This window comes from Dermacentor albipictus, chromosome 2, assembly GCF_038994185.2.
Source record: "Dermacentor albipictus isolate Rhodes 1998 colony chromosome 2, USDA_Dalb.pri_finalv2, whole genome shotgun sequence".
Lineage (NCBI taxonomy): Eukaryota > Metazoa > Arthropoda > Arachnida > Ixodida > Ixodidae > Dermacentor > Dermacentor albipictus.
The window spans coordinates 31,270,276-31,294,627 of record NC_091822.1 but is presented as its reverse complement, the minus strand read 5'-3'; the positions used below and the strand labels follow the sequence as shown (position 1 = coordinate 31,294,627).

At 49.4% G+C, this 24,352-nt stretch overlaps 1 protein-coding gene across 1 annotated transcript in view; it reads right to left on the bottom strand.

Annotated features, from left to right (window-relative positions):
• Nucleotides 1–8,955: 8,955 nt before the first annotated feature.
• LOC135916610 (solute carrier family 22 member 7-like) overlaps nucleotides 8,956–24,352 on the bottom strand; it is a 33,855-nt gene continuing 18,458 nt past the window's right edge. The window contains exon 3 of the mRNA XM_065450040.2: nucleotides 8,956–11,029. Within this exon, the coding sequence (XP_065306112.1) occupies nucleotides 9,563–11,029 (1,467 nt within the window). The 3' untranslated portion in view covers nucleotides 8,956–9,562. The remainder of the gene's footprint in view (nucleotides 11,030–24,352) is intronic.

The window sequence follows — 24,352 nt, the reverse complement described above, 5'->3', positions numbered from 1 at the left end:
ATTCCATCAGAGCCGTTTTTAAACTCTTTCGTAATTTCGATACCTCAGCTGAGCTGTCTTTTCTCCTGCGCAGCCTCTTTATCTTGCGCTTGATGTGTACAATAGGTCGATTAATCCAAGGGTTACGGGGTTTTATTTTCTTTTGTCGAGTTGGAATGAATCTGTCAACGCAATGTTTTATGATATTCTTGAAACGTAGCCATAGATCTTCAACTGGTTCACAATCGCAGGCAAGTTCGAATTCACTATATGACATTTCTAGAAAATCTTGAATGGATGTGTCGTCTGCCTGCCTATAAGCCTTAAATTGCACAGGTACAAAGGGTTGGCCACGAGTGTTTGTTCTGATCGGAATGAGCACAGAAACCATTTTATGGTCAGATATCCCGTCTTTAACAGACACAGTATAGTCACCCACTCTGCCCGAGAGAAACACCAAGTCCAAAAGTGACCGGGATTCGAGTGTTACCCTCGTGTCTTCTTCCACGATTTGTTTAAGATTGTGCGAAAACATTATTTGCAGCAGTGCTTCGGAACTAGAAATTTCAACGTTCCCAGGTATCAGTCTGTCCCAGTTGATGCTTGGCAAATTAAAATCTCCGGTCATTATTAGTCTGGTGGTACGGTTCAAGTGAGTGCATAAGAACATATTAAGGTCATCCAAAAACTCTGGTGAAGTGGCAGGCGGCCTATACACTGCACCAACAAGGTAAGTAACACTCGCATAAGTAATTTTGCACCAAACTGTTTCAGGCAAAGTGCACTCGACCGTTACTGCATCTATAGATCTTTTGACAATGATTGCAACACCCCCACCACGAGTATCCCTGTCCCATCTGAACATCTGGTAATTTGGGGGTACCATACAGTGACTAGGCACACCGTTGTTTAGCCATGTTTCGCTTACGACGAGTACGTGTGGACTTTCTGTCAGTAATACATATTCTAATTCGGTTACTTTGTTAAAAAGGCTACGAGCATTCAAAGATAAGATTCGTAGCTATGACGGGGTGAGTTCAGGCATTGATTCGCCGGAATTATCCGAGGTGTCAGAGCCATCATGCGAGTTGCCTGCTTTTCTAGTGCGTTGCTTGAACTTATCTCGGGAGTTCAGGAGCGAGCGTGCGTTCTTCTCGTTGTCCCATGTGTATAACTTGTCATTTATTTTGAGCTTGTCGTCGATCAAAAAGACTTTCTTGCCCTGCGCCCTTTCAGCAGAGGCACTTTCCCACAACTTCCTTCGCACCGCTACCGTTTCCTTTGCATAATCATTGCTTACACTAACCGATTGTCCTTTCAGTTTATTGCAGTTCTTTAGCACTTGTTGCTTTTCTCTGCTGTCATAAAATTTCATAATAATTGGTCTAGGTCGTTCTTTGTTCTTTTTCCCTATACGATGAATTTTTTCGACGGTTTTTACTTCAACTCCCAGCGTATCGTGAAAACTTTTATCTATGACAGCTGCCTTTAACTCCGTTTCTGAATCGCCGATTTTTTCAGAAACACCAAAAACCAGCAGATTGTTACGACGACTATAGTTTTCATATTCAGTCAGTTTCCTGGCCTGTTGCTGAACTGTTACCTCAAGATATTCAATTCTTTTGTTCAATTCTTGTATCACTGCCAAGGAATCAGTCAGTCTATCAGTCTTTTCATTAAGTTGACCAATATCCTTGCTGATATTAGTCAACCGGCAGTCAGACGCGGCTTGATTATCAATAATCGTCTGTAACAGTTCAGCTGTCTTAGGCCCGGGGTTTTCTTCTATGTCTCCTGACATCAACAGCATCAGCACGGACCAACAGTCAATAGCAATGCAATGAAGCCTACCAGGGCACGGCAGGACAACTAAAAATCTATTGTCACTATGGTAACAGCAGTCTGTGGATGAGGAACCAACCTGCACAAACAGCAGCAGCGGGTGAGCCATGCTGTCCGCAGGCCAGATGCCGTGCCCTCTGATCTGGTCGGTGTCGCGTCGTTCCTTAAGTAGATCGGCTGCTGGTGACGTCACACCTCGTGGTCGATATCCCTTGAATGTGCTGTTGCTTGTAACGTGGCCCGCGCAAAGCATCAATGGTTGTATCACGGTGATGTTGGTCGTTGATACCGGGGTGGGCGTTGCATGCAAAATCCACGGCAGAACCTGCACAAACAGCAGCAGCGGGTGAGCCATGCTGTCCGCAGGCCAGATGCCGTGCCCTCTGATCTGGTCGGTGTCGCGTCGTTCCTTAAGTAGATCGGCTGCTGGTGACGTCACACCTCGTGGTCGATATCCCTTGAATGTGCTGTTGCTTGTAACGTGGCCCGCGCAAAGCATCAATGGTTGTATCACGGTGATGTTGGTCGTTGATACCGGGGTGGGCGTTGCATGCAAAATCCACGGCAGAACCTGCACAAACAGCAGCAGCGGGTGAGCCATGCTGTCCGCAGGCCAGATGCCGTGCCCTCTGACGACGCACTTGACTATTTGCAAGGAGCGGAGTTTTTTTCCTCCTTAGATCTCCGCTCTGGCTACTGGCAGGTGCCCATGGCTGACGCTGACTGTTCTAAAACCGCATTTGTAACACCAGATGGCTTGTATGAATTCACTGTGATGCCGTTCGGCCTGTGCAATACACCCGCCACCTTCGAATGCATGATGGACGGCATCCTACGTGGCCTAAAGTGGCATACTTGCCTCTGCTACCTCGACGACATTGTCGTCTTTTCCCCTGATTTTCCGACCCATCTTCGGCGTTTACATCAAGTTTTGACTTGTCTCCGGAATGCTGGTCTCCAGCTTAACTTAAGAAAGTGCCGATTTGCAGCTCGAAAACTGACTATATTAGGCCACGTTGTCTCCAAAGAAGGCATTCTTCCTGATCCTGATAAACTTCGCGCCGTATCCGAATTTCTGAAGCCCACTAACTTGAAAGCACTGCGCAGCTTCATTGGCCTATGCTCCTATTTTCGACGTTTCGTTCGCAATTTCGCTACAGTGATCGCACCACTTAACCAACTTCTTCAAGGCGACAATGAACTTTCTGCTTGGTCGGAAGCCTCTGATGATGCCTTTACGACTCTTCGTCACCTCCTCACGTCTCCGCCAGTCTTGCGCCATTTTGATCGAAGCGCATCTACAGAACTTCACACTGACGCCAGTGGTGTCGGCCTTAGTGCCGTGCTCGCACAACGCAAGAACACTAATGCCGAATACGTAGTCGCTTGTGCTAGTCGTGCCCACACGAAACCTGAGGCCAATTACTCAGTCACAGAAAAAGAGTGCCTGGCTATCGTATGGGCTCTTCAAAAATTTCGTCCATATCTCTACGGTCGACGCTTTGACGTGGTGACGGATCATCACGCTCTTTGCTGGTTGTCCAACCTAAAAGACCCGTCGGGCCACCTCGCTCGGTGGGCCCTCCGAATCCAGGAATACGATATCCGTGTCGTCTATCGTTCTGGACGCAAACACTCTGACGCCGATGCCCTCTCGCGCTCCCCAGTTACTTCAGACAGCAGCACTTCTACTTATAGACATGACATCTCACCACTTGACATCCTGGACATGGCATTGGAGCAACGCAAAGACCCATGGATCGTCATGATATTCGACTTTTTGTCAAATCCTCCGGCAACTTCGGCACCTCGAGCGTTACGCCGACAGGCGCAGCATTTCACAATCCGCGACGGACTTTTATACCGCCGCAACTACCAAAATGACGGCCGCAAATGGCTCTTAGTAGTGCCTCGCCACCTACGACAAGATTTATGCTCCGCTTTTCATTCTGACCCACAGTGTGGTCACGGCGGAGTGTCAAAAACTTACACACGGCTTCGCCTACGATATTATTGGCAAGGGATGTACACCTTCGTCCACAAATACGTGCGCTCCTGCATTACCTGCCAGCGACGCAAATGTGCCCCGCATCTCTCCACCGCACCTCTCCAACCACTTCCCTGCCCAGCTCAACCATTCGACCGCGTCGGCATTGTTATATACAGCCCTCTTCCGTCTACTGGCGCTGGCAACCGATGGATTGTTGTGGCCGTAGATCATCTGACACGGTATGCCGAAACCGCCGCCTTGCCTGCTGCGTCAGCAAAACACAACGCCTCGTTCATACTAAACAACTTCCGTCTCCGCCATGGCGCCCCTCGCGAACTGTTGAGCGATCGGGGCCGCGTATTCCTCTCAGACGTCCTGCAGTCACTCCTATCTGAATGCCAAATTATTCACCGCACTACTACTGCTTATCATCCGCAGACCAATGGCTTAACAGAACGATTCAACAGAACTCTTGGTGACATGCTATCAATGTATGTTGCATCTGACCACTCCAACTGGGATCTTGTACTGAGTTCGTCACTTACGCATATAACACTGCCTCTCAAGCCACTACCGGATTCTCGCCATTCTTCCTGCTTTACGGCCGCCATCCCTCCAGCACCATTGATACTGTTCTCCCGTACCGGCCGGACCCTGCTGAATGCTCACCTGTTTCTGCGATTGCTCAGCACGCCGAGAAATGCCGACAACTGGCCCGTTCTTCGACGTCTGCTCAACAGTGCCGCCAAAAAGAGCGCCATGACCTCAATCCTCCCCCTCACCCCTTCCCCGTCGACTCACTCGTGTGGCTTTGGGTCCCGCCTGTTGCTGCTCCTGGCCTTTCGTCCAAGCTCCTCCCGAAGTACCACGGGCCCTACCGCGCGGTTGCACAAACATCACCAGTGAACTACGTGGTCGAACCCGTATCGCCATCTCCCGATCTCCGTCGACGAGGGCGAGAGACTGTACACATTGACCGGCTGAAGCAGTACTACGATCCGCCCACCCCTTTCTAGGTCGCCAGGATGGCTACTCTTCAATTCCGGGGGTGATTGCGACGAAGAAGATCGGCAGGCTGAAAAGCCCCATTGCCATCGCGTGGCTCGTACCCAGTTCGCTCGCGCCCTACCTGCTGTTGCCGCGTTGGTCGCTGCTTCTCTACGACCCGAATAAAACCCCCTCTATCTACAATATATATATATATATATATATATATATATATATATATATATACCAACATATTGGCACGTGTACTTGTTTATGTTTATCGGGTGATGGCGCTTCACCATGCTTAACAAATGTTATCGTTTAGCGCTTAGCGCCTGTGTGCATCGGAAGTTTCTCGAAGGTTACTGATTGTTATATCCGCTGTCTGTTTTCACCGAACCCTGTATGATCTGCTTGCATGTATGCTCAATGCGAATTAAGTAGAACTTTCTGGAATACACGCGGGCACAGCGAATGCTCTGGAACCTTCGAGGATCGAGTCATGTATAAAAGCCGACGCGCTTGACCCGCTTATAAGATTTTCGACGATCGCCGATAGTGTTCGCCGCTACCGTAGTTCGTTCAGTCTGGCCTTTTTTATAGGGCACAGGTTCGCCGAAGAAAGCGCGTTTCTTAATTCACTGATTTGGCACTGTAATATTTACCGTCACTACTACGTGACATCTGGTGGAGGTGCTAGTGTGTTCATCTACCGAATGCCCCTGCAAAGCCGTGATCCAAGCCCGAGCCATGAACACGACATCAACGTCGCCAAGGATCAGCGAGCTAACCCAAGGCAGCAAGGACTGTTCCTGGAGCTTGAACGTTTGCATGAGAAGGCCAGGAAGTGCACGGCCACGACAGCAGCTACAATGACAGCTACAATGTCAGCTACCCATACCACGAAATGAGACTATGAATTGTTCGCCGTAAACTCTCCGTGCACGCAGCAAGGTGAACGCCCTCTCAATATCGCCGACTACCTCATCGCCACTCAATGGAGCCTTCGACGGCCTTCCCGTACGCCATCATTCGGCAGTTACCTGTCGCCGCTGCGCCGACCATAGACTGGCCGAGCCCGGGGCTGGTCCGTCAGCCCATATCCGGAAAACTAAAAGCAGCAACCTATAGAGGTGTGGTTGCTGTTCGTCGAACTGACGAAGATCCTCTGCCGACGATGAAGACGGCAAAAAGGCTGTCTCGACGACACCCCAACGAGACACCACCACCCCGACGAAGCCTAGAAGCAAAGAATACGCCGTCAAAAGAAGATAGGACTACTCGAAGTTCCAGGCACAGGTGAACACGACGCAGCCATGATCCGACGTCACAACTTAACTACAGTGCAAGACAAAGAACAACCTACCTCGACGTGCTTCTCGACGGCCACGCAGTCACTGCCTACGTGGACGCAGGAACCGACTACTCCATTATGAGTGAACCCATCGCTGCCCAGTTGAAGAAAGTCCAGGCTGCACGGAAAGGCCCTCGAATTCGGACTGCTGGAGGACATCTCATAACGACGACTGGAATCTGCAAGGCCCGAATTACATTTCATAACCGCGCCTATACCCTGCCACATTCGTTATCTTCCCCAGTGTTCACGAGAAATAATTCTCGGCATGTACTTCCTGAACCAAACCGGCGCAGTCATCGGCACGAAGTCGAAGTCGATAACGCTATCTGAAGATCAAGCGATACCATCGGTAAGTTCTTGTAATCACCATGCCTTGAGTGTGCTCGAAAGTCCAGTCAGCATCCCGCCTCGCCCCAGCATCGCCATTTCCGTCGCCACCGAAACGCCTGCAGACGTAGAAGGCGTCATCGAGGGTTATCAACGTCTACTGCTAACGACCGTGAAATTTGCGTTGCAAGAGCGATCGCTCGACTGCACGGAGGAAAAACGAAAGTTAAACAGTCAAACTCCGTACAGGAGTTAAAACACATCGATAGGGCGTGACGATTGCATACATCGAGGAAATTGTGGAAACCAGCAATGCGTTTGTCCTCTCGGATTCTGCCACATGTACCCCGACGATCATACCTCCCAAACCCTATTTCAACACAATTCTAAGTCTCCCCATAAGTAAGCAGCAACAGCTCAGAAGTCTTCTCCGAGGATACAAAGACTGCTTATCGACGTCATCGAGGATTCGAGAAACACTAATTGCTAAGCATCGCATAATAACCGAAAAGTGCGCTCCACCACTGCTCCAGAGCCCTTACCGAGTTTCGACACGAGAACGTGAAGCTATAAGCCAACATGTCGACGAAACGCTGCACAACGACAACATCTAGCCATGTAAAAAGTCCGTGGGCATCTCCTTGTAGTATTGAAGAAAAAGAACGGAAGCCTACGTTTCTGCGTCGATTATCGCCGATTGAACAAGACCATGAAGAACGACGTATGCCCTCCCTCCCCTCCCCCCGTACTGATAGCCGATGCATGGGATCCACTCTGCAACGCTAAATACATCTCGTCGATGGGTCTCAAGGCGGACTACTGGCAATAGAAGTCGACGAGAGGATTCGCGAAAAGACGGCGTTCATCATGCCAGACAGCCTTTATGATTCAAGGTCATGCCATTAGGACTGTGCTCGGCGCCTGCGTTACAGCGCGTGATGTACACGGTGCCTGCAAAATTGAAGTGGCAGGCCTGCCTTGTTTATTTCGATGACGTTGTCGTCTTTGCCGGAAATTTCTACGGTCACCTGAAGCGGCTTGGAATAGTTCTAGAGGCCATCAAGTCATCAGGGTTCACTGTGAAGCCGAAAAAGTGCCGCTTCGCTTACGATGACCTTCTATTCCTGGGTAACGGTATGAGCAGATTTGGTGCCCGCCCCGACCCGCAGGAGACAGCAGCCATCGCAAAGTCCCAGCAGCCCACTGACGAGAAGGCAGTGCGTGCATTCCTTGGCATGTGTGCCTACTACAGGAGCTTTGTCATGGACTTGTCAGGCATCGCTCAGCCGCTGACACATGTAACTAAATGTGATGTCGAGTTCAAGTGGGAAACAACGCAAGGCGACGTATTTCAAGAACTCAAACGATGCATGTAGTCGCCACCGGTACTCGAGCAGTTCGACTATGACACCGATACAAAAATCATCCCCGCCTCCAGTAGCCTAGGCCTCAGTGTAGTCCTAATCCAGATGAAACACGGACTTAAACGGGTGATAGGTTACGCTAGCCAGTCGCTATGAAAAGCCAAAGGCAATTATTCTACGACCGAAAAGGAATGCCTCGTGATGTATAAGGCTCCAGCAACATTCCGCCTTTACCTATACGGCAGGTCATTCAAAGTCGTGAGCGAGAATCAGTTGCTGTGTTAGCTTACGAATTAAAATAACCATGCAGGACGCCTCGTGCGGTGGAGCCTTGTTTCATGAATGTACAGCGCTTACTGTTACACTGACGGAACTAATGGACGAACATAATGAACAAAGCGTGGACGTACGTGGCGCAGACTACCAACTTAGATACTGTTAAAAACACTTATATGCAACGTGACGTGGGGGGGGGGGGGGAGGAGGGCAGGGAGATATAGAAAGATATGACAATGTGGCGACACGCGATGATGCAGTAGGCCGAAAAACGATCCTTCACTTGTACCCGTTTTCCCTGGCAAGTTTGACCTCAGCTTCGACGCACATGATTGACGGAGTGCTTACGCACGTCTTTTTCTTTTTCTATCGCAACTCTAATCTATCTATCTATCTATCTATCTATCTATCTATCTATCTATCTATCTATCTATCTATCTATCTATCTATCTATCTATCTATCTATCTATCTATCTATCTATCTATCTATCTATCTATCTATATACATATACATGTATATATATATATATATATATATATATATATATATATATATATATATATATATATATATATATATATATATATATATGGATCGGTCCACCGATCGAACCTGTCGAGATTAAATACTTGTTCTGTGTACCTTGTAGCACCACTCAAGTTCTTTATATATATATATATGTATGTATGTATTCGAAGCACAGCAACTATGCCGACTTGAAAATCAGCTCTTGGAGGGGCAGATAGCTTTTCTCTTACCTTTTCCAGGTATGCAGGCCCAATGACCAATCCAAATAAATGTGCAGATGAAAGAAGGCCATATGACGCCACTATTAATATGAGAAGCGGCGTGGAGCGCCCGTTTATGACTTCATTTGATACGCACACACCATTAGCCAACGATACATCAAACAGCAATCATAGCTGCTATTCGGTGTGTGCTCCCATACACATGGTACGATGCACGTTATTACAATAAACAGCTGCTTGGAACAGAATCGACCACCACTTCGGAATCTGGTCATCTTTTCCTCTTCCCAAAAGCTGGTACCATAGTCATAGCGTCATACCTTGCTTCAACGAAGCTGCTTTAAGCAGCTTCGCAGAAGTCTTCAAGGCCTTGTACACTTTGTTTTAGGGCGCATCGATCACGCCACCTACGGCGTGGGATCCTTTCGAAACAACTTGGGCGTGTCTTGTGTAAGTGTTTCTTCGCTACAGCAGCGTCAAAGCGTGTCTCTGCATGTCAGAAGTGTAACCATATTTTTCAAGCAGGTAGTTCGGGTTTTGCGATTCGAAAGCATGCGCAAGAAATAGAGTTCACAGTAAAGGATCAAGCATGGATAACATTGACAAGTACGATAAACATATACGCAAATCAGAACATAGATTTAACACGTTGATCGTAAACGAGGCCTAGCGAGGGACAACGTACACTTATCACGGCTTCAACGCCATATCTTGGTCTGCCGCCTTGTCCTTGGGCTCTGGTGGGGGTGAGGCGTTGCTCCGCGATGGTGATTTGACTTTGCGTGCCTTGCGGGAACGCTTCCCTGCGCAAGACTGTTTGGACGTAGTGTTCACCGACGTAAGGGATTTCTGCATATCCTTCTTGCGCTGGTCTGGGTTTAAGCTCGCCGGGGATGGATCCGCCTGGCGCTTCTCCACAAAGATTTCTGGCAGCCATTGGAGAGCCGCTGCGCTCAGGAGAACCAGCACTGTCATGAGCAGGTTGGCGGAAGTCTCGCTTCTGATGTAGGCTACCTCCTCCAAAAAGCCTGCTGCCAGCACTCCGAGACGTCCAACGGCATAGGAGACAGCCAGGCCCAAGCTCCTGACGACGGTGGGAAACACATCGGCTGTGTAGCAGTAGTTCACGCTGAGCGTGACGGCAGACATACTCACTACGACAGTGTTGGCCAGTGCGAACAGTGCAGTGATACCGGCGAAATGAAGGGCCACCTGGAACACCATGAGGATCCCCAGGAGACCGAGCGCGATGAAAAAGGTCTCGCGTTGGCCGCGGCTGTGCAGATGCCGCCAGACGATGGCGTAGAGCGCCGCCTGCAGGAAGGTCCCCATGGCTAACCACAAGTCTTCGGTGGCAACGTAACGCACTATCAGGCCGTAGTAGGTGAAGTTAACGCTAAACCAGCAGAGAACCACCGCGAAGGTGCGCCGGCGAAACGTAGTCGTCATGGCAAAGGTGTCACTGGCACTCGACGCGGTGGACGCGGACTCGATCTTCTTGAGCTGCTCCCTGAGAGCCTTGAATGTGAGGCGAGCCTTGCAGAGGTCGACGCCGTTGGTCTTGGCGGCCAACATGACGACACGCTCTGCAGACCGCGCCCTCCACGTCGCCAGAAGCCAGCAGGGTGACTCGTCGAGCAGGTAGCACCAGAACACGAGCATGGCCGTTGGCACAACGAGGAATGCGTGCACCAGGTCCCAGTGTGGTTTCAGCAGAGACATCAAGCGTATTACAAGTGACACGGTCGTGACTCCGACGGCCGTATCAAGGATTCCGTACAGGGCGCGTCGCTCATTGCCAGTCATCTCGTAGAGCAGGATCAATATCAGCACCTGCGCGGAGCAACTAGAAGCCGCCACGAAGAACCTGGTCACCACGTACATGATGAGAGTTTGCGAGACTGCGCAGCCGATGCTGAAGCATAGCAGGGCGAGAACGCAACCCAGAATTGCGGGCCTCCGACCAACCCTGTCGGCGAGCAATCCGGCCATCGGCACGCACAGCACTGCGCCCAGCATGTACGCCACCATGATGACCTTAAAAAGCCACACGTGGCTGCACACCAGGTCCCACCGGCTAATGATGCTGTCTTCCTTGCTGACAGTGTCGTAGTCCCATTGCTGGCAGGGCACCAAGTGGCGCTCCTCGTCATCATGCTGCACAGAACAGTGGCGCGCTATTAAGCTACACATTTCAGTCTTTACACTTACATTTTGTTCGACGTTACTAATATCCCTGTCACACGGGCAAACGTAAGGACACTTTGAGCGAGTACACTTTGCGCTAGTGTCATTCTCAATTAACGTGTTGTGTTTAATGGCGCAAGGGTCAGCTATGGCCAATGAGCGCCATGACACATGGTAATATATTGTTCAGTTCAGTTTTATTTCCTTAATGACCCCTTTAAAAATAAATTATGGGTTTTTACGTGCCAAAACCACTTTCTGATTATGAGGCACGCCGTAGTGGAGGACTCCGGAAATTTCGACCACCTGGGGTTCTTTAACGTGCACCTAAATCTAAGCACACGGGTGTTTTCGCATTTCGCCTCCATCGAAATGCGGCCGCCGTGGCCGGGATTTTATCCCGTGACCTTGTGCTCAGCAGCCCAACACCATAGCCACTGAGCAACTACGGCGGGTTTAATGACCCCTTTGCTAGGGGAATTACATAAGGGGTGGGTACAGCTGAATATGCAAATATAAACACAGGTACACAAAAAAAAATTGTACATGGAAGCTACATTTTCGCAAGTGCATAAAAACGAAAATAATAACACGTGAAAAAGCAGGTTGTTAATTAGTCAACAAGGACACATTTTCCAGAAACGATGTCGGGCAAGTGATTGCAGCCACGTGGTGCGGAAAGGCGTTCCAATCTGATGCTGTGCGGGAAAAAAAAGACGAGGAAAATGTAGTTGTGTGGGAGCGTGGGCGTAAGACTTGTAATGGGTGCCCAGTTCGTAGAGATATGCGTGCGGGTGGTGTGATATATGGCTCGTGAAATAAGGTACCGTAAAAAAACGTATGAAAGAGGCAAAGGCTAGCAGTAGCACGGCGACGTGCAAGGGGCTGTAGATCAGATTTTGCTTTTAAGGATGATACGCTTATGTCGTATGAGTATGAGGAATGGATGTATCTGGCAACGCGGTTTTGAAAGGACTCGAGCTCGTTAATTAGATAGACTTGATATGGATTCCAGATGGGTGATGCGTATTCAACTTTCGGTCTGATAAGGGATTTGAAAGCTAGTAGTTTTACGTTCTGCGGGGCGTCACGCAAGTGTCGTCTCATGAAGCCAAAAGTTCTTGTTCCTGTGGGTGGGCAGCGCAACCCGGACGAAGGACGAAAGGAAGAACACAACACGAGCGCTGCCCACCCACAGGAACATGTTCAATCACCAACTCGCCCAGCTTGCCGTCTTAATCCAAAAGTTCTGTTAGCTGATGAAAGTATGTTGGAAATATGCGTACCCCAACTGAGATCACGAGAAAGTGTGACGCCCAAGTACTTAAATGATTCTACTGATTCTAAGGGAACGTTTACTATAGTATAAGAGGACAGGAAAGGGTTACGGCGACGGGTAAAAGATATATGTTTACATTTGTTGGGATTAAGAGTCATCAGCCAATTTTCACTCCAAGACTGCACGTTGTTAAGACTTTGTTGTAAGGTGTTTTCGTCAGTAGCATTAGAAACTGGATGGTAAATCACGCAGTCATCGGCGAAAATTCGTATCTTACAAGATACGTGTTGGGGTAAATCGTTAATATAAATTTAAGAAAGAAGAGGACCGAGAACTGATCCCTGAGGGACTCCAGAAGTGACAGGGAAAAGAGTGGATGATTTGTCATTTACAGAAACGAATCGGTAGCGATCAGTTAGGAATGCTTCGAGCCATTTCAGTACGTCACTGTGTAAGTTCAAAGAAGAAAGCTTTAGTAGTAAGTGGCGGTGAGAAACTTTGTCAAAGGCCTTTTCATAGTCCAGAAAAATAGCGTCAGTTTTTTGGTTAGAGTCAAGGTTTACATGTAAGTCGTGTAGAAATAGAGCTAGTTGCGTTTCGGTAGAGAAACCCTTGCGGAACCCATGCTGTGCCGAATGAAAAAATTGATTCGTGTCCAAATGATTTATGATCAGGGAGTAGATGACGTGTTCCATGATTTTGCAAGGAAGACTAGTTAGAGAGATGGGTTGATAATTTAGCGGTGTGTTCTTATTACCAGACTTGTAGATGGGAATGACCTTCCCCACCTTCCAGTCGTGAGGCATGGAACCTGTAGAAAGTGACTGCGAGAATATAAGACACAAAAATGATGAAGAAATATATTTTGTACTTTTTACCAGTTTAGAGTTTATACCATCTATACCTGCTGAGGATGAAAGTTTAAGGTTTTCAATTATGCGCAAAACGCCATCAGGATAAAACACCACGCTCGGCATGCTAGAAACTATGTTGCAGGGGACATTAGTCAATGGTACGTTATTATCATTAGAAATACTGACTTTGTTTTCTGTATGAAATGCTCAAATGATTTGCAAATGGTAGTTGTAATGTGACTGTAAAGAGGCCTAAAAACGGGTCGCTGTGAAATGCATAAAATAATGACACGTGTACTTCTTTATCTCTATCCTGCGACCACTTCTCACCACGTAACAAATGTTATCGCACAGCGCAGGACGCGCCTGCATGTAAAAGAAGTTTCTGGAAAGTTATCGATGGTTTCATCCACTGTCTTTCCCCGCAACTTCTGTAATCTGATTACACGTGGGCGCGACGCGAATAATGCAGAACTTTGTGGAAGGCACGAGGGTCCCAGCGATTACTCTGGAACATTCGTCGACTGATGTATAAAAGCCGACGCGCTTGACCCGCTCATCAGATTTTCGACGATCGCCGAGTGTGTTCGCCGCTGCCGTTCTTCTTTGAGTATAGTCAGCTTTTGAGGGCACAAGTTCGCCCAACAAAACGCCAGTTTCTATAATCACAGTTTGACTGCCTTCTTCACCGACACTACTACGTGACATCTGGTCGAGGTGCTTTACGTTCATGTACCGGTCGCCCCCGACAAGCCGTAATTCAAGCCCGGACAGCAAAGACAACACCAGTATCGTCCCGGAACATCGAGCAAGCAGCCGGCTGCAGCAGCTGGCCCGGAACACGGAATTCTACCACAGACAACCAAGAAGATCGTCCGAGAAGATCGTCCAGAGACGACCAAGAAGACAGCCCCAATGGCAGCCTCAGCGGCACCAATAGTTCTGCGCAGCCCAGGGAGCCACCGACGTTCCGCGGTTCCACATTTGAGGACCCGGAAAGCTGGCTGCAGACGTATGAAAGGGTCGCTACGTATAACAGTTCGGACAGCGACGACAAGTTGCGACATGTCTATTTCGCATTGGAAGACGCCACGAGGACCTGGTTCGAGAATTGAGAAGCCGCCTTAACGACGGGGGACCTGTTCCGAAGCGGCTTCTTGCAAACATTTACAAGCGTCGTGCGAAAAGAGCGAGCCCAAGCTCTATCAGAAACCAGAGCGCAGCTGCCAAATGAGACGATCGCGATCTTCACGGAGAAGATGGCCCGTCGTTTCCGGCACGCCGACCCGGAAATGTCGGAGGAGAAAAAAGTCCGCTTCCTGATGCGGGGCGTCAAGCAAGAACTTTTCGCCGGACTTATTCGTAACCCACCGAAGACTGTAGCTGAGTATTCTGCAGAGGTATCGACGATCGAGAAAACTCTGGAGATGCGCACCCGGCAATATAACCGCCAGGCGCTCACGCCGCAGTACGCGATGCAAAAACTGGGTTCCGAAGACCTTCAAGAGACGATCAGGGCCATTGCGCGCGAAGAATTGCGTAGGGTCCGGCCTTCGTCGCAGCCTCAAGTGGCCTCGATCGCAGACATCGTGAAAGATGAGGTTCAGCGATCACTTGGGGTTCCTGACGTGCAACCTCAATTAACACAGCCCCAGCCGCCGTCCCACGCCGTCAAGGCCACCCTCCGCGACCGCGCCAGGGCCCTGTAACGCCGCAATTCCGTCGTCCGCCGCCGCCAGCCCGCCCACCCGTCGCCCAGCGTACCTACGTGAGGAAGACGGACATTTAGCGAGCCCCCGAGCACCTCCCACTCTGCTATCACTGCGGAGAAGCCGGCCATGTGTACCGCCGATGCCCATACCGCCACTTGGGACTGAGAGGGTTCGCAGTCAACGTGCCGCGTCCACAGCTTGGGGAGCGCCCACGTGACATCGCCGATTACCTAGCCGGCACTCAGTGGAACTCTCGACGACCGTCCCGTTCGCCGTCCCCAGGCCGCTACCTGTCGCCTCAGCGCCGTCCATACACTGGCCCAGCCCAGGGCCGGTCATAGAGCCCATATCCGGAGAACTAAAAGTAGCAACCGGTGGAGGTGCGGTTGCTGTTCGTGGAACTGACGAAGATCCTCCGCCGCCGACTAACACACCGAAGAAACTACCTCGACGGCATAATGACACGCCGCCGTCCCGACGAAGTGGGGAAGCAAAGAATAGGACGACCAAAGACGACCTGACGACGTCCCATCCAGCCACAGGTCAACGCGACACTGCCGTGATCCGACGCCAAGACCTAACTGTAACGCAAGACAATGAACCACCGACCTCGACGTGCTTCTCGACGGCCACGCAGTCACCGCCTTCGTGGACACAGGGACCGATTACTCCGTCATGAGTGGACACATCGCCGCCCAGTTGAAGAAGGTTAAGACTGCATGGGAGGTCCCTCAGATTCGGACCGCTAGAGGACACCTCATTACGCCGACTGGAATCTGCACGGCAAGAATTGCCGTTCATGACCGGACTTACCCTGCCACCTTCGTTATCCTCCAAAAGTGTTCACGAGACGTCATTCTCAGCATGGACTTCTTGAACCAACACGGCGCAATCATCGACCTGAAGTTGAAATCGATAACGCTGTCTGAAGACCAAGTGATACCACCGGAGAGGTCTCGTAGTCAGCACACCTTGAGTGTGCTCGAAAGTCAAGTCAGCATCCCGCCTCGCTCCAGCATTGTCATTTCAGTCGGCACCAAAACACCTGCCGACGTAGAAGGCGTCATCATGGGTGACAAACATCTACTGCTCAACCGTGAAATTTGCGTCGCAAGAGGGATCGCTCGACGCCATGGAGGGAAAACGGAAGTGATGCTAACCAACTTCAGCCAAGAGTTCAAGCACATCAGCAAGGGCGCGACAATCGCGTACATCGAGGAAATTGTGGAAACGAGCAATGCCTTTGTCCTCTCAGATTCTGGCGCATCTACCCCGCCAACTATAGGCCCCGAACAAGACTTCGACGTAAATCCAAGTCTCCCAATGAGCAAGCAGCAAGAGCTCAGAAGTCTTCTCCGACGATACAAGGACTGCTTTTCGACTTCATCAAAGATTCGACAAACACCAGTTGCAAAGCATCGCATAATAACCGAAGAGTGCGCTCAACCACTCCGCCAGAGCCCTTACCGAGTTTCGACGCGAGAACGTGATGCTATTAGGCAACAAGTCGAGGAAATGCTCCGCGACGACATCATCTAGCCACCGCAAAGCCCGTGGGCATCTCCTGTTGTCCTGGTGAAGAAAAAGGACGGAACCCTACGTTTATGCGTCGATTATCGTCGACTGAACAAGATCACAAAGAAAGACGTATACCCCCTTCCACGGATAGACGACGCTTTGAACCGGCTCTGCAACGCTAAATACTTCTCGTCATTGGACCTCAAGTCTGGCTACTGGGAAATAGAAGTCGAGGAGAGAGATCGCGAAAAGACAGCCTTCATCACGCCAGACGGCCTCTACGAGTTCAAGGTCATGCCATTCATACTGCGCTCGGCGCTTGCAACGCTCCAGCGCGTCATGGACACGGTGTTGGCAAGATTGAAGTGGCAGACCTGTCTTGTTTACTTGGATGACGTCGTTGTATTCGCCGGAAATTTCAACGATCACCTTAGGCGGTTTGCGACAACACTAGACGCCATCAAATCATCAGGGCTCACTCTGAAGCCAGAAAAGTGCCGCTTCACTTACGATGAACTTCTGTTCCTAGGCCACGTCATCAGCAAATCCGCAGTACACCCCGGTCCGCAGAAAACGGCTGTCATCGCAAAGTTCCCGCAGCCCATCGAGAAGAAGGCAGTGCTTAGATTTATTGGCATGTGTGCCTACTACAGGCGCTTTTTCAAGGACTTATCACGCATCGCTGAGCCGCTAACGCATCCAACCAGATCTGATGTCGAGTTCAAGTGGCAAACGCCGCAGGGCGACGCAAGTCCCGAAGAAAGACGGACATGAACAGGTGATATCTTATGCTAGCCGGTCGCTGTCAAAAGCGGAAGGCAATTATTCTACTACGGAAAAGGAATGCCTCGCCATTGTTTTGGCTACAGAAAAATTCCGCCCTTACCTATATGGCAGGCCTTCAAAGTCGTCAGCGACCATCACGCGTTGTGTTCGCTAGCTGACTTAAAGGACCCTTCAGGACGGCTGGTGAGGTGGAGCCTCAGACTGCAAGAATATGACATCACGGTAATCTACAAGTCCGGACGAAAACACTCAGAAGCCGGCTGCCTATCACGCGCCCCCATCGATCCCCCGCCGGAAGACGACGAGGATGACGACGCCTTCTTTGATATAATAAGCGCAGAAGACTTCACTAAGCAGCAACGAGCAGACCCGGAGCTAAAAGGCCTCGTCGAGTATTTGGAAGGGAACACCGACGTAGTACTTCGGGCATTTAAGCGCGGATTGTCTTCGTTCACATTACCAAACAACCTGCTCGTAAAGAAGAACTTCTCACCAGTCCGCGCCAGCTACCTTCTTGGTGTTCCGTCAGCGCTGCGTCCATGAATACTGTACGCCCTATATGACGATCCAACCGTTGCGCACCTCGGATTCTCCCGAAAGCTGTCGAGGATACAGGAAAGGTATTACTGGCCGCGTCTGACCGTCGATGTCACCGGTTACGTCAAGACATGCCGAGACTGTCAGCGACGCAAGACACCACCGACAAGGCCATCAGGATTACTACAGCCGATCAAACCTCCTTGCCGACCATTTCAGCAGATCGGGATGGATTTGTCGGGACCGTTTCCGGCGTCAACATGCGGAAATAAGTGGATCGTCGTGGCGGCGAACTGTCTCACCCGCTTCGCTGAAACTAAAGCTCTACCGAAAGGCAGCGCAGCCGAAGTGGCGAAATTTTTCGTCGAGAACATTCTGCTGCGGCATGGTGCCACAGAAGTCCTCATCACCAACAGAGGAACAGCGTTTACAGCAGAGCTCACTCAAGCCATTCTGCAGTACAGCCATAGAAGCCACTGGAGGACAACTGCCTACCACCCGCAGACGAATGGTCTCACGGAGCGCCTGAACAAGACCCTCGCCGACATGCTAGCAATGTACGTCTACGTCGAGCACAAGACGTGGGACGCGGTCCTGCCATATGTAACCTTCGCTTACAACACGGCGGTGCAAGAAACAACACAGATCACGCGGTTTAAGCTGGTTTACGGCAGGAAACCGACGAAGACGCTCGACGCCATGCTGCCGCACGTCACTGAGGAGGAGAATCTTGACGTCGCTACCTATCCCCAGCGTGCCGAATAAGCCCAACAGCTCACCCGCCTACGGATCAAGAACCAGCAGCGTACCGATAGCCGACACTACAACCTCCGACGACGCTTCGTCGAGTACCAGCCCGGTGACAGTAAGCTTTTGCGTTGCTATTTCGGACCGTACAAGATCATCCGACGTATTGGCGCACTGGACTATGAGGTCGTGCCAGACGGCATTTCGCTATCGCAGCGGCGCCGCTCACGACCTGAAATAGTCCACGTTGTGCGACTCAAGCCGTACTACCAGCGTTAATGAACTTTGGGACTTCGCGTAACTGACCTTTGGACTTTGTTTATTTTCGTTGTTTTGCTACTTTTGTTTGTTGAGTGTCCTTTTGTGTTTCGCTCTCTTATATTTGCAGCATCGGGATGATGCTTTTTAAGAGGGGAGTAATGACACGTGTACTTCGTTATCTTTATCAGGCGACCACTTCTCACCGCCTAACGAATGTTATCGCACAGCGCAGGACGCGCCTGCATGTAAAGGAAGTTTCTGGACTGTTATCGATCGTTCCATCCACTGGCTTTCCCCGGAACTTGTGTACTCTGATTGCACGTGTGCGCGACGCGAATAATGTAGAACTTTGTGGAAGGCATGCGGGTCCCAGTGATTACTCTGGAACATTCGACGACTGATGTATAAAAGCCGACGCGCTTGACCCGCTCATCAGATTTTCGTGATCGCCGAGCGTGTTCGCCGCTACCGTTGTTCTTTGAGTATAGCCTGCTTTTGAGGGCACAAGTTCGCCCAATAAAACCTTCTTCACCGTCACTACTACGCGACAATATATAGGCATCAAACTAATATCAATGACCCATGATATCAGTTATGAGCACAAAAATTTGGCTACGCGGAAGTGATATAATAAAATCAAAACAAGCACTACTGCCTGCGCGGGACCTTTGGAAGTAAAGGGCTGAGGCACGTGCTGGAAAAATTTGTTACCGCGGCTCCAGCCTCGAAAGCGAGACTGTTCTACACATGACCTGGCCAAATAATTTCTGATATAATAACTTCATCTGAAAAATTAAAAACTGTTTTCTGGTTAAAAAGCGGTTTGTTACTGAAAATTCTGGATGGAGTGGCATATGCTGATGATATGCAGAATTAAAGTAAATTTTCCGCTCACTTTTTCCTCTGTTTTTAGCTCATTTTCCTCCATGTACCGTATGAGAACTTGTAGAAGTGCAAGGCTCTCACCACACCTTCGGCATGACGGAGGATCACTTCCAGTCAGTAGCTAAAAGTGCGTGCCGAAGGCAGGACTTATTCTTAATCAAAAGAATAGCACTTCCTTGAATCGTGCTGCTTTCTCCAATATTCAGTAGCGTAATTTAGGTTTCATTAGTTGTAACTTGTTGGATTCCCGAGTATCCCACTGTTTCTGGCAGTGCTTCAAGATATGGCGCAAGTATGGTTTATAGTCTGAGGTTGTAATGAGTATGTAAGAAGCACTGTTCTAACTACAACTGCCTCAAGGGCTTTGCAACTGCGTCCCCTCGGCTTTGGTAAGGATGCGGCTGGCATACGGGACGACGTACTCTTCGAAGCTATCCTTGCGTTGTGCAAGAACAGCGCCGAGCCCGACACCACTAGCGTCCGTACGGATCTCAGGTGGAGCAGGGGTTGAAGTGTCGCAATACTGGACGCGAGGTGCGAACGTGTCGGAGTTATTGGAATGCGTCGTCACATGCCGGTGCCACTAAATGTAGCAGGATCGCGCTGCCGGATAACGCCAGAGCATACGATGGCCGGGGGCACGGGAGCAGCAGCCTGGGACGGTCCCGGATCATCCTTTTCAATAGCTAGTGGTAGCATCCGACTGTGAAGTTCCGGGATGTCAAAGAAAAACCCCTCACCTCCACCAAATATAGCGCAGTGATCGCCTAGCAGCACTAGTTCTAGGTTCGTAGCGGTAGCCTGAAACAGGCCGGTGCTATAGCGAAACGGGCAAGCAAGCGCTTCTCGTCGTCGTCTTTATTTTTACCAGCTCCATGCCCACTGTCCAGTGCCTTCAGCACATCTCAAAGAAGACAAAGACCCTTCCTGAATTTTAAGCCTTTAGGTCTCATATGTTGCGTACGCAAAGTCTTTGAGGAAATGATTAATCGACACCGCATGCATTTTCTTGAAAGAAACAAAATACTCAAAACTTTACCGTGTGGTTTCAGGGAACGTAGATCTGCAATAGATCACCTGGTCTGCATGGAGACAAATATCCCTGATGCGTTTGTGGACAAAAAGTTTTTCTTGTCAGTATCTTTAGATATGTTGAAGGCGTGAGACACAACTTCCCGCTTTGGAACCCTCCGTGCCCTGTCTGAAATGGGAGTCCGAGGCAAGTTACTGAATTCAATCCAGAGCTACCTCTCCCATCGAACGTTTCGCATTAGAGTTGGTAAGATTCTGTGTCATTCTTTTACGCAAGAGGCTGGTGTGCCACAAGGTGGTGTGCTGAGCTCCACCTTATTTATGGTCAAAATCAACTCGCCCCACACTGTCATGCCACGTACAATGTTTTACTTTGTATATGTGGATGACATCCAAATGGGTTACAAATCATGTAATCCCAGTATCAGCTAGCGACAAGTACGGCTTGGCTTAAATAAGCTGTATAATTTGGTGGACGAGAATGGTTTCAAACTAAAGCCCCCCAAAATTACGTACGTCCTCTTTTCCAACAAGAGAGGCGTATGAACTGAGAGATACCGGTATATACCTTCAGAAGGAACAGCTTACCTGTGAGCTTCGAAGATAAATATTTAGGTGTTGCCTTAGACAGTAAACTCACATTTATGTCCCATCTGAAGTACCTTAAAGCGAAGTGCCTCAACACTATGAGCTTCTTGAAGCTCCTCTCACGGAGATTCTGGGGAAGCGACAGGAGATGCCTCGTAAGCTTTATAAAAGTATAATACGATCACGCCTTGACTGTGGAGCCATAGTACATAATTCAGCTATGCCAAGTGCTTTGACTATGTTAGATCCTATCCACCCCTTTTGTACCCGCCTTTCTACAAGCGCCTTCAGGATGAGTCCTGTGCAAAGCTTCTACGTTGAACCTAACGAATCGCCTCCGTGTTTCGAAAGGACATATTTAAGTTTTTTCTATGCCTCGAAGGTAACATCAGCTGTAGGTCGTCCATGTCATTCCCTTATTTAGGGCTCGTCCACGGCCAGGCCGATCCATAACCGGCCAGCCACTAGGCCTCCTCTGTCCCTCCGAGTGGAAGCTCTGTCCACTTCAGCATATTCCACTTCATCCAGCATTTGTTCTTCGTAACGAACCGCTTTTTAACCTGAAAACAGTTTTTAGATTTTTGGTTGAAGTTAACATATTAGAAATAATTTGGCCAGGTGATGTGTAGCACAGGCTCGCCTTCGAGGCTATGACCGCAGTGTCAATTTTTACAGCATGTGCTTCAGCCCTTAACTTCAAGAGTCCTGCGCAGACAGTAGTGCTTGCTTAAGTTTTATTATATAATTTCCCGTAGCCACACCCTTATGCTCATTGCTCACATCATGAGTCAGTGACATCAGTTGGAGGCTCATATATTTTATGCATTTCACAGCGATGAGTTTTTAGGCCTCTTTGCAGCCACATCACAACTGCAACTTGCAACTCAACATATGTCATTACCATATGCCAGGCAGAGCGATCAGGTAGTGGAGGGAAGGAAGGAGCCATAGGTAGACGTGAATTTTCCGGCAGCAATGCCACCTACCCACCGTGGAGCCCTACAAGGGGACGCTGCAGGGCCGTAATAACAGGCACTGCAAACGCTAGCTGTACGTTACAATTACAAGCAAATATGACATAACCTAGGTTGACTACTCACACAAGGTTAACCCTTGCTACCTGGAAGATCGGAAGTAATATAGAAGTGAGTAGGAGACCGGAAAGATGGAAGGTAAGAGAGAAAGATGAAGGTTGAAGAAGCGAACAGGAAAACGCAACTACCGATATCCCCCGGGTGGACCAGTCCTGGGGTGCCGTCTACGTGAAGCCGAGGCCAAAGAGGTGTGTTACCTCCGACGAGGCGCCTTAAAGGTTCAAACACTCAACATTGGCTCAGCCCCCTGGATCCCCCTTTCCTCGGATACGTTAAGCCACACACGGTTAAACGTGGGAGGTTCCGACTCACATGTGCTCGGGTACGTGGTGGAGCAACTCCCCAAACGCTTGCTTACGCTGACGCCCCTGCGGGTATAAGTTAAGCACTGCAAGGCCTGCCCGAAACTGTGTATGTTAGTGGAGAAGCCAGGAGAAAAGACGACTACGTTAGCAAGGTAACATAAGCGCGTCTCCCATTTTAGTACATGGAGGAGACTGTCCGTCATCCATTCAAACGCAGCAGGGGCATTGCAAATTCCGAACGACATAATGGTAAATCCATACAGGCCATCTGGTGTTACTAAAGCTGTGTTTGGGCAACAGGCTGGAGTCATAGACATTTGCCAATAGCCAGAACGTAGGTTGAGTGAGAAAAATATGCTCCATGCCTTGCCAAGCATTGAAAACTTCGTTGATGCGCGGCAACGGATACAAGTCCCTGCCCGTTGTCGTATTAAGACCGAGGTAGTCCACGCAAACTAAATGGATCCATCTTTCTTCTTTATGAGGACTACAGAGGACGCCCAAGGACTGTTGGAACCTTGAACAACTCCGCGCTGAAGCATATCGTTGACTTGATCTTCAACAACACGCCGCTCTGGGGGGTGGGTGGGGGGGGGGGGGGTGATAGGCGATAAGGTCGCAGGCGCAGCGGAGCGTGGGTGCGCGCATTGATCTCGTGATACACAGTCGATGTGCTGCCGCGTGCGATGCTTCTAGAGCATCGCACGCGTAATGCGAAGTGGGACTGTTCCCCGCCTACGGCAAGTTGTTTTTTACCCAGTTTCATTGCCATTAATTATAATTTATTTTATTCAATTAGTAAGTAAAACTAATTTCCTCTATGTTGTCCTTGGTGTTTTTGTTTTTTCGCTTCTTGACAAAAGTACAGAATATGTATCCAATACTTTCCCCTAGGCAGCTGTTTTTATGCCTTATGATGCCAGGGAACCAAGCCTGATGCCTGCAATGGTCAGAAATCTAATCGGGAGCACACACAATGTTCTCGCACGCCATGTGTGATGTACCGTAGCGCTTAGGTGCTTCATGTATAAAGTAGGAGAATCGGCTGTAAAGTCAGAAGCGCACGGTTGGACACATGCGTTAAAGTTCACGAACTTGATTTGCACCAAGAATACCTCTCTAAGCTTTCACACTTGGTCGATAAGAAGCCTACTGCATCATCAATGAGACGGCTGCTTTTACCTGCACCAAATAAACCTATTAAACCAATGTAAATATTGGTGACATCATGTTATCATTCGATTGTTCAAATTGGTAACCTATAGATACGGAGTAAGTTGAGAGGTTGTGTGCCTAATTAACGAAGCTACATTAATTACCTTTTAAATAATTAATCTTAAGTGGCTAAAGCAAATGAGTAGTTTGGAGCCCGTCCTCGAGATTATCTAGCCAAGTGAAGAAGTTTTGATTAAGCGTGCATTGTAAGAGCTATCCGAACAAATATTTTGCAATTAAGTGCTCTCTTAAAGCGTAACTGACGCAGAAAAATCACCTCGGTAAGGTTAACCTAACCGCACTTCGCCTCTTGAAATATTGCCACCAATACAATAGCTCCGCAATCATATTCCTTGGGGCCAGTCCGGTTTTCATCTTTATTCACGTTGTTTTTTCGAAGGAAGCAAGTTAAGGCTTTAATGTCAATATAGCAGTGAACGTATGCCGCTGAAAGTTTGCTTGGTCACAGAAGCGATTATT